At 22.9% G+C, this 11,082-nt stretch overlaps 4 protein-coding genes across 11 annotated transcripts; 2 read left to right on the plus strand and 2 right to left on the minus strand.

The window, feature by feature from the left end:
• The first annotated feature begins 76 nt into the window (after positions 1-76).
• LOC122714930 (alpha-mannosidase 2) lies at positions 77-4,440 on the plus strand. 4 transcript variants are annotated; one of them, XM_043936726.1, is made up of 8 exons: positions 77-193; positions 495-666; positions 790-2,150; positions 2,220-2,558; positions 2,646-2,954; positions 3,028-3,556; positions 3,624-3,776; positions 3,853-4,440. In XM_043936726.1, exons 2-8 carry the CDS (start codon positions 532-534, stop codon positions 4,438-4,440), a joined length of 3,414 nt encoding a protein of 1,137 aa, XP_043792661.1. In that variant the 5' UTR covers positions 77-193; positions 495-531. The 4 variants fall into 4 exon arrangements, 3 of the variants coding, with proteins under 3 accessions (XP_043792661.1, XP_043792660.1, XP_043792662.1); XR_006346741.1 differs by having other exon boundaries at positions 146-666; positions 3,641-3,776; positions 3,853-3,990; XM_043936725.1 differs by having other exon boundaries at positions 159-666.
• Positions 3,918-6,133, minus strand: LOC122714933 (N-alpha-acetyltransferase 40). The gene is made up of 5 exons (XM_043936733.1): positions 6,011-6,133; positions 5,422-5,804; positions 5,186-5,344; positions 4,256-4,578; positions 3,918-4,132 (listed from the first exon to the last, which is right to left on the minus strand). Exons 1-4 carry the CDS (start codon positions 6,014-6,016, stop codon positions 4,467-4,469), a joined length of 660 nt encoding a protein of 219 aa, XP_043792668.1. The 5' UTR covers positions 6,017-6,133; the 3' UTR covers positions 3,918-4,132; positions 4,256-4,466.
• Positions 6,134-6,158: 25 nt separating this feature from the next.
• On the plus strand, positions 6,159-8,214 carry LOC122714932 (3'-5' ssDNA/RNA exonuclease TatD). 5 transcript variants are annotated; one of them, XM_043936732.1, is made up of 2 exons: positions 6,159-6,176; positions 7,033-8,214. In XM_043936732.1, exon 2 carries the CDS (start codon positions 7,056-7,058, stop codon positions 7,989-7,991), a length of 936 nt encoding a protein of 311 aa, XP_043792667.1. In that variant the 5' UTR covers positions 6,159-6,176; positions 7,033-7,055; the 3' UTR covers positions 7,992-8,214. The 5 variants fall into 5 exon arrangements, with proteins under 5 accessions (XP_043792667.1, XP_043792666.1, XP_043792665.1 ...); XM_043936731.1 differs by lacking the exon at positions 6,159-6,176 and adding an exon at positions 6,376-6,497; XM_043936730.1 differs by lacking the exon at positions 6,159-6,176 and adding an exon at positions 6,547-6,803.
• A 453-nt stretch (positions 8,215-8,667) lies between these two features.
• LOC122715112 lies at positions 8,668-10,852 on the minus strand. Its single transcript, XM_043937035.1, has 5 exons — positions 10,759-10,852; positions 9,911-10,676; positions 9,209-9,834; positions 9,019-9,121; positions 8,668-8,884 (listed from the first exon to the last, which is right to left on the minus strand). Exons 1-5 carry the CDS (start codon positions 10,847-10,849, stop codon positions 8,668-8,670), a joined length of 1,803 nt encoding a protein of 600 aa, XP_043792970.1. The 5' UTR covers positions 10,850-10,852.
• Positions 10,853-11,082: the final 230 nt, after the last annotated feature.

An 11,082-nucleotide genomic window follows, 5' to 3' on the forward strand; every position in this document is an offset into this window, starting at 1 on the left:
GTTTTTTTCAAAATATAGTTTTTCAATCATTAATTATGTATTAATAAATTATTATTGAATTTAAACTTAAAGTAAAATTTAAATATAAAAAAATAAAAAAATCAAATATATTTATTACTTATGATATTCTATTATAATCACAGATACATAAAAAATAATTTCACTAAATCCAAACATATGGCGGCAGTTGCAAGTAAATATATAAACGCAAGTATTGTCACATAAGAATGTAATATTATCTTAATCTCGTGTTGATGTGTTATTTTATGTGAATTTTATGCAATATAAATGAAACAATATTATATTTTTTTTACTTTTTCTTCTTAAATAAAAAAATTAAGTTTTTTAATTGAAAATTAATATGTAATCTTTAAAATAAATATATGAATAAGGTTAAGATAAGTTAATAGCCCATATTAAAAGAACATTTTATTTTCTTTGAAAAATCTAAAGATTTAATTTTCAAATGTTATTGATAATTTAATTTAATTTAGAATAATACTAATTAGATAACACTATATTGTGTAAAAAATGAGGACTAGAAAAACATTAGCAATTCTTAGTGCAGGTTTAATTCTTGCTTGTTGTGGTATGTTATATATAATAATGGATTTAACATTTTTTCCACCTGGACAAGGATCTAAACTGTCTATAAATGATGTAAGTGTAAGTAATATAAATATCTGTAAGTCTATAATAAATTATGATGTTATTATGATTATATTATTATGATTATACTAGTTTATGATGATAAATGAAAAAAATTTATTGTTTTATATATATTTTCAGAATCAATGGCTACACTTTGAAAATAGATTAGCAAAATTAGAAAAAGATTTCAATAAGCATCATGAAGTAATGAATGCTTTGAGAGAAGTGGCTGAAGCAAAACATTTTGTGCCTCTAGCCTATTCTATAAATCTTTCTAATCAATCTGTATCATCTTTATCATCTGTTCCTCATTTAGGAAAAGTACTTAAATGTAATTTTAACATACAGAAAATTCCTGAAGTAGACATTCAAATGTTAGAGATATATAGACAATTAGAATTTGATAATGTGGATGGTGGAGTTTGGAAACAAGGATGGAATATTACATATGATGAAAAGCAATGGCATCCAAATAGAAAACTAAAAGTTTTTGTTGTTCCACATTCTCACAATGATCCTGGATGGCTTAATACCTTTGAAAAATATTATGCATTTCAAACACAAAATATATTAAATAATATGGTAATAAAATTGGCAGAAGATAGAAGACGTAAATTTATTTGGGCAGAAATATCATTTTTCCAACTTTGGTGGGAAGATCAATCTAAAACAATTCGTAATTTAGTTAGACGTTTAATTCATGATGGTCAATTGGAAATTGTATCAGGAGGTTGGGTTATGCCAGATGAATCTGTTTCTCATTGGATATCTCAGCTTACACAACTTACAGAAGGACATCAATGGTTAAAATATAATTTAGATTACACACCAAATTCAGGCTGGGCTATTGATCCATTTGGTCTTTCTCCAACTATGCCATATCTACTAAAAAAAGCAGGATTGGAAAATGTATTGATTCAAAGAGTCCATTATTCAGTTAAAAAAAGATTAGCTAGAAAAAAACAATTAGAGTTTCGCTGGAGACAATTATGGGATAATGATGGATCAACCGAAATTTTTACACATATAATGCCATTTTATAGTTATGATGTACCACATACTTGTGGTCCAGACCCAAAAATATGTTGTCAATTTGATTTCTATAGATTACGTACTTTTGGATTAAGTTGTCCATGGAAAATAGCTCCAAAAACCATAACTAAATCAAACATTGCAGAAAGATCTGCCCTTTTATTAGATCAATATCGTAAAAAAGCTCAACTTTTTAAAACTGATGTAGTATTAGTACCATTAGGAGATGATTTTAGATATACTCATTTTACTGAATGGGATGCTCAGTATAAAAATTATCAAAACCTTTTTGATTATATGAATCAGAATCAACAAATGAATGTTCAGATAAAATTTGGTACATTAAGTGATTACTTTGATGCAATTAGGGAAAAGCATAATTTAAATGAATTTCCTACTTTATCAGGAGATTTTTTTACATATTCTGATAGAGATGATCACTATTGGAGTGGATATTATACATCAAGGTACACTCAGATTAAAATTAATTATAATAGATTGCCAATCAAATGACATATTTATTAAATATATTTTAGACCTTTCCACAAACGATTAGATCGTGTATTATTGAGTTTATTGAGAGCAACAGAAATATTAACAACTATAGGTTGGACTAAAGGTAATGATAATTTAGTAGAAGGTGCTCTTGCACAACGTTTAAGCAAAGCAAGGATGTGGCATTCTTTGTTTCAACATCATGATGGTATTACTGGTACAGCCAGAGATGAAGTAGTTATAGATTATGCCAAGAAGATGATAATGGCCTTAAATAATTCTGCACATGTATTACAACAATCAATGGTTCATTTATTAAAAACACCACAAGAAATAACTGTTAATACAGATGCTGTATATATTTCACTTGATGAATCTAGGTTTAATAAGAATTTATAAACATTTTTGGAGATATAATAAATTTTATATTTATATTAAATATAAAAGATTAATTTTTCATGTTTTAGATTACATCATACAAGTGCTGGAGATAAACATATACTAATTTTAAGAGATGAAAATCCCTTAAAAAAAGTTATTTTATATAATTCTATTCCAAGACAAAGAACAAAAGTACAGACACTAATTGTATCTACACCATATGTTAAAGTTACTGATCGTATGGGTCAACCAGTGCAATGTCAAGTTTCTCCAATTTGGATTGGACCTGCTGCATTAACTGTTGCTAGATATGAACTGTCATTTCTAGTCACTGTACCTGGATTTGGTATTACAACATATATAATTCATGCTTTATCTAAATCATCATTTCCACAGTATGTTAATTTTTAAATTATCAAATATTTATTTTTGCTCAATATTTATTTTTTTATTGTTTATTATGTGCAGAGAAGTACATCCTGCAAATGTGATAGTTTATAATACAGATATTAGTCTTCCAAAGATACCAGGTTTTAATCAAATTCAAATAATACCAAATGCACAAGAATTTTCAATTATGCAACGACCAGAATTATCTGCATCTTTTGGAAAATCAGGTCTTTTGAAAGCTTTAAGAGTCAGTAATATGACAGTTCCTATTCATTTAGAATTTGTTAAATATGGTACTAGAGCTGGTAAAGATAAAAGTGGAGCTTATTTATTTCTACCTGATAAACCAGAACCAGACTTGGTACATGTAGATAATAAATGTATTATACATTTAATAACTGGACCGATTGTATCCAAGGTATTTGTGGAATTTGCACATGTACGTCACACATGTATATTATATAATTCTCCGGGTAGTGATGGACTTGGTTTACATATTCATAATGAAATCAACATATCAGAAACACAAAATTATGAATTTGCTATGAGATTAAATACAGATATAGCTTCAGGAGATCAATTTTATACAGATTTAAATGGCCTTAATGTAAGTATTAATGTTTAAAATATTTTATCTTCATTAATTAATATTTAAGAGGATAATCATTATTTAGATGATTAAACGTCAAAGATTTCCAAAGCTTCCTACACAGGGAAACTACTATCCAATGGCAGCCAGTACGTATATAGAAGATAAAAGAGTTAGATTAACAGTTGTAACAGCACAACCATTAGGTGTAAGTTCTATGGCATCTGGGCAAATTGAAGTATGTATTTACTATTTTGTCATTTATATAAAAAAATAATATGATATATATATATATATATAATATTTTTATTTAGATTATGCAAGATAGAAGATTACTTCAAGATGATAATAGAGGGCTTGGTCAAGGTATAACTGATAATTTATTAACAAATCATTTATTCATGTTTATTCTTGAAAAAAGAAAGCCTTTTTGTACATCTTCTACACCACCAACAAATCATCCATCAGGAGTACTATCATTGTATGGTCATTTAACATCAGAAGAGTTATTATATCCTATAATTGCAATGCATCCACATAATTCTTTAACTTTTAATTTAAATCCATATTTTTCCCCGCTTCGTTACGACTTTCCTGCAGATTTAAGCGTTGTTAGTTTTCGAGTATTTCCTATTCCCGAAGGAGCTGGTAAAGGTATTGGAATGGTTTTACATCAAGCAGCTTTAGATATATGTTGGAATGACAATTCTTATTTACGTCATTTTAATGTTTCTGAATCTGTAGAAGTTGATTTAACAAAGTTCCTTAATTATATAGATGATTGGATCATTAGTAAAGCTCCTTTGACATTCCATAATGTAGGGCCTTCATTAAAGTCACCTATTGTTAACTTATGTCCACATCAAATATTACCAATTTTATTACATAAGACACAATCTTAGACATAGAATTTAATAATATCATGGAGTTACTGAAATGAACTTTGTTTTCTACTCATTGTTCCACTATCAACGGCCTTACTCAAAATAATATAATCCAATTGATCTGATGCTGGTGGACTGGTTTTATCTATCTTATAGCTGTAACAATATTGGTTGAAATTAAGTATGATCATTATTATGATAGAAATTATTATTTTTATTTTATTGATTACGAAATTTAATTTATCTATATAAAAATTATAATTTCTGTTATAAGTATATATAAAGTATATACAAAGCATATATAAAGTATAAAAAATTTTCATACAAAATTTTTCTTACTGTGATTTACTGTTTATGATATTATAATTATTATATTAAATATAAAAAAATATGAAATAGTTCTGCAATTGTTTAATAAGCATTTAATTGAAATTAATGATCTAATAGATATAAATACAATAGATCTAATATATAATGCAAGAATATAGAAATATATACTCTTGTATTTGTTTTTTTACTATTATATTAAAAGATAAAATGTTAGTTTTTGTAAGATATTTTCATGCTAGTCGTATTATTATTTTAGAAAATGTAATTTTGTACATCTCAAATGTATGTATATTAATTATTAAAAAATCTATGATAAAATTAAAAAAGTAGTAATTATTTTTTTTTATGTTATTAATATAATATGTATAATATATACATTTTTTATTATATACTTGTATTTTAATAAAATTACATAATTATAAATTATATTTACCCAAGAGAATAAAAAAAATGCATAGCAGATGGATTATGTTTAAATACAGTTAAAATTACTTTACGCATTTTATTTTCTGATGCCATAGATTCAAGTGCAAACATTATAAAATGGCCAAGTCCTTTCCTTCGTATTGTAGATTCCAATTGTATTTCATAACTTTAAAAAGAAAATAAATTGAGCTTTTGATTTTTTATAATTTTTAGATATATACAAATATAAAAAAATTTACATACCAATATAATACTTCTTCTCTATAATCAACATCAAATCGAAAATGAGAAAATCCAACAAATTTATCATTAGATGATGCAATTAAATACCAAGCTGTTGATTCTGTTAATTCTTTTTGCTTAGCAATTGGATCCCAACCCCAATTACTTTGTTCATATAAAGATTTCATATTACGTTCCATAATATCAAATATCCAAGATATACATTTAGAATTTGCATCTTTGGCTCTCATACAAGAAAGTTCTATAATTTCATTATCTTTTGTTACATATTTATGAAAGAAATGTAGATGTTCTATAGGATTTTTCATAGAGTTTGCTTTGTCAACTAAGTTTTTTGCAATAGCTTCTTTTTCTACCAAAAGTTGACGTCTTGTTTTTCTTTTCTAAGTAAAGTTAATTATTATATATAGTTATAAATTAATTATAACTAGTTTTATTTATTATTTTTACTATTTTACTATTTTTATTTATAATTAAAAATACATTAATTACAGACAAACTATGTATAAATATATATAATATAATAAAATAAAATAAATTATTTTATTAATTTATATTATTAAATAAAATTATTTAATAAAATTAATACCTTCATAATAATTATATTTCCCGCGTATATAAACACTATGATTTTAGGCTATATTTTTTTTTCTATGATTATCATATAAAATTAAAATTAACCAATGCAATTTATAAGATAAAAATATTGAAATTATTCTAGAATTTTAATAAGTATTTTTCAAGAAATATGTTATGTATGTATGTATGTATATATATATATATAATTTTTTTTAAATTTTATATGTATATACAATAAATACTGAATCGTGATTTTTTGATAAGAAAACAAAAACTTTTATTTTTACATATAAAGATAAATATTATATTTATAATACATATGTATAATAATACATATGTATAATAAAATGAAATATAGATTAATCTTTTAGGAGAATTGATATATATTTTGTTATAATACCAATATATATGATTCAATAGTATCAGAAGTCAGTCTTTCATATTAAATCAACTTATTGAAAGAACTAATTGTATAGTATAGAGTATAACGCAGCATTGTATGTATATATAATCATTATATGATCGAGTATTGTGCATGCTCTTATATTAAATCTAAATAAAATTTGAAAAAAAAAATTATAAATTAATGATAAAATATCTTTATATATATATATATATATATATGTATAATCATATATCTCAAGTATTCTATATACATCGTTAATAAGAATTTTGACATCTCAAATTAATTAAAAACAGTTTCAACTGGTTGGCAACAAATGCATATTGTATTTTATTGTTAGTGTTTAAAGAATGTTTACTACAGATTCGTAATTATGTATTTAATTCTTGAATTATCATAGGTTAAGTAATTTAATCATCTATCATATACATAACATTGTTCTCTGTGTGTCATTATTTCAGTAAATCAGTATACATATGTTAGTTAAAGGTAAATTTATCAATACTAATAGTATAATAAAATTTAAGTATTTTAATGATTTATGTTTATATTAATATAATTTTTAATATGAATATATTGTATGTAATATAATATATTATAAATAATTATTATTGTTTTATTCATTTTAGATACTGTAATTAAATATTGAGGAATGGCTGAAAATACTGCTGCATCAAATGCAGAGGAAAAAGCTATTTCCTCAGCTATGACACAATGTTATGAAAATTATATTATTGTTGATGTTGGTGCCAATCTTACTAATAAAAAATATAGCAGAGATTTAGATAGTGTAATTCAAAGAGCAAAGGATGCAGGAGTACAAAAGATTATGGTAACAGGTGCAAGTATTCGTTCTAGTAAAGAGGCATTAAGATTAACCAGGATATATCCTGGTACTCTTTATTCTACTGCTGGTGTGCATCCTCATGATGCAAAATCATGGGAAAATCCTGATACTTTACAAGAACTTGAAAGCATAGCTAATAATCCAGAATGTGTAGCAATAGGAGAATGTGGTTTGGATTATAGTCGTGATTTTTCTGATCCTGAAACACAACGTGCTGTATTTCATAAACAAGTAGAACTTGCATGTCAATTAACTAAGCCACTCGTAATACATGAAAGAGGTGCCCAAACAGATGTTTTGGAAGTTCTAAATCATTATAAAAATTGTTTACCACCAGTTTTAATTCATTCATTTATTGGAACTGCAAAGGAGGCACAAATTTATTTAGATCATGGTTTCTACTTAGGAATTACTGGATATTTATGTAAAGATAAATCTGATAGTGGAATAAGACAATTATTAGAAAAACGACTTGCACCTTTAGACAGAATATTAATAGAAACTGATGCTCCATTTATGTATCCTAATACCAGAGCCAGTAAATTACCTGTTCACGTCAAAGATGCTTTAACCGAACGATCCATGACATTTCTTCATCGTTATTGTACTTTTCAACGTAATGAACCATGTGCCTTACCAGCAATAGTAGAAATGGTAGCAGCATTTATGAAAATTGCTCCAGAAGAAGTTGCCTTAGCTACTGCTTTCAATGCTTTGAAATTATTTGGTCTAAATCAGTGATAATTATTAATTATTTTTCATTCTTAAAAAATGGTGCTACTGGGTGCTATTAATTATTTTGTTATCAATGTATTATCTCTTTTCATGTGTAAAAGCATCACTTATATTTTATCAAAATATGTTTTTTATAATAACAATATCAACTTTTATTAATTTATCAATGAATATAATCATTGAAAGAAAAAAAATCATAAAATTTTATTTGTGCATTAATAAATATCATCTCCAATATATTTACTTATATTTACACTATATTTATATAAAAATACTCATCAATATATTAAAAATAGCATTATGTAAAATATTTTACTTATTATAATATAATAAAGATTTTGTAGAAATATATATGAAATATATAGAATCCTAAATCACACAATTTTATTGTTAATGTTATAAATATTTTCATATAAATAAATTGTTATATAAATAAAAAATTTGTAAATATTTCTTTAAGTTTTTGAAAAATCCAAGTAATAATGTAATGTTTCAAGAATAATATTAATATTTAAAATTTATAAAAAATAATCTACTTAAATATATTTTAAAATATTAATAGATATATTAAAATTATAAAAATATCACAGTATATATAAAAAAAGATTTTTATTTGTAAAAAATTTTTTTTATTTAAGTTTATTACATTAGACATTTATTTAAAAATTTTATTAAAAACAATTTAATTATTTGAAATATTATTATATTTTAATTTAATGGCTTCTTGAAGATACAATATTCTTTTTTTATCAGACAAATTTTTCCACAAATATGGATTTATAACAAAAGGATGAAATCCTTGTAGTGTTTCTATTGCTTTTAATAATATTTTAACTGTAGATAACATATTTCTTTTATTAATAGAATATGCTTCTATTGGAAAAGCAAAAATTAAAATTCTGTAAAAAGATCAGCATTATTTTTATCTATAATATTATATTAATTATCTTGTATTATATGAAATTATTATATTTTAAATAAATATTATTTTTAATAAAAACAAAATTGTTATTTAAAAATTAATATTTCTTACTTAATACATTCTGATAATGATGCTAAATCTTCAACAAATGTAATATTATTATAATTATTAATATTCATAAGTGATCCATCCGGTTGTATGACAATAATATGATCTAAAATAAAATAATAAAAATCGAAATTTAAATTCAAATATTTTACCATTATTAATTCCTAATTATAATAATTCATAAGCTTTTTACCAACAAATTCACCAAATTTAGTTTTTAAACTACTTTTCATGTATTCAGCACCTCCAACAGCTTCTTTTAAACTTTTCATTAAATGAAGTACATTATTATTTTTATGTTCAATTTTAATTTGATTTAATTTATTTTCATCTGGCATAACTCCTTTATATTCAGGATAAAGCAGTTTAATACACCAATATAATTTTAATATAGTTAATATAATATGCTTTTCTTTTATAATAGAATCATTATTATATAAAATAAAAACTTTTTCTATTAATTCTGGATAATAATAATTTAATGAAAGTAAATAATAAGCAATAGATACTATATTATGCATTGAATAATCTGTATGAATAACATAATTTTGTAATATTCTTCTTATAATTTTCCAATTATGTGGTACATAATCCGCAATGACAAAACCTTTGATAAATAAATCTATATGTTGAATAGAATAATTTTCAATATTTGTATCTTTAAAAGATTTTTCTATACAATTCAATACAGAAATATTGCTATAACGCATATTATTTAAATGCTTTAAGATAATTAAATTTTGTTGAAAAGTAATATTATTAATAATTACAGTAGAACACAGTTTATCTATAAGTGCTTCACAATAAAATTCCATTTCTCTAAAATAAGATAGAAAAATAAAAAGTAACATAAAGATTTATAGAACATAATTAATTGTAATCATATAATACTTACGAATTCATAAATTTTTCAGAAATACAATTAAGTAAATAATTAATTTCATTAAAATTTAATCTTCTGCAATAAGTTATTATTATATTTTGTACACAAAGCAGAAGTTGCTTAGAAGATAAACATAATTTTGGTAAAGTATATATTGCATTAAAAATGTCTATTATATAATCTAAGTTTATTTTTTGTTTACTTTCAACTAAAAGAGTAATTATGTGTCTTTTTATTTTTGAATTATTGATTATAAAACAAAATTGAAGTGCTTGCAATAAATTAATACTATTTGAATTAAGTTCAATTTGAGCTCGCTCATTAAAAACATGAGACAATGCTGGAAGTAAAACTTTAATTAAAGGTGTTGCTTCAACTTTATATAACATATTATATAGAATCATTATTTGACCAACTGTCAAATCATTCAAAGAAATACGTATTAATTGAAGTAATGTTTGAATTATTACAGTATCAGATGGAATATTGAGAAATAGTAAATTTCGTAAAATATTTATGGTATCATATATGCTTAAAGATCTGACATTTTTACATATTATTTTGCATATTTGTTCAAATTCTTTAGAAGTTGTTAAATTTGTGTAATATAAGTTTTCTTTATTTTTTTTAATCTTTTTATATAAAATATCTACAGTTTTAATAGCATCTTTTATATTCATATTATTATAATTTTTTTGAATATCTTTAATATTTTCAATATTGTTATTGTTTAATATTTTGTTATTCTCTCTTATTACTTTTTTGGTAATTAAAATATCTAAAATGTATAATATTATTAAATATTAAATAAAAAAATTAGAAATTAAATAATTAGAAAAAAATTAGAAATAATTTATTACCATTGTTTGATACTGTGCTAAAATTTGATGAAATAATTGAATTACGAAATATTATTGAATTTTTTATTAATAATTTAGCAATTTTATTCATTGTATATATTTTATATACTTATTTTAAAATAATATAAAAAAAATATATTCTAAATGATACTTATTAATATATTATACATTGTTTAATATCTCTGAAATAAAGTATTCGTATTAACCTAATCTGATATTTTTAGTATTTCAGTATTGAAAATCAATTATGTATATAATGTATTGTTAAAACTTTTATTTTAATGAAATTATTAAGTATAAAATTATAAAAGTAACAATTAAAAT

This window comes from Apis laboriosa, unplaced genomic scaffold (genome assembly GCF_014066325.1).
Source record: "Apis laboriosa isolate Shangri-la unplaced genomic scaffold, ASM1406632v1 scaffold34_cov151, whole genome shotgun sequence".
NCBI lineage: Eukaryota > Metazoa > Arthropoda > Insecta > Hymenoptera > Apidae > Apis > Apis laboriosa.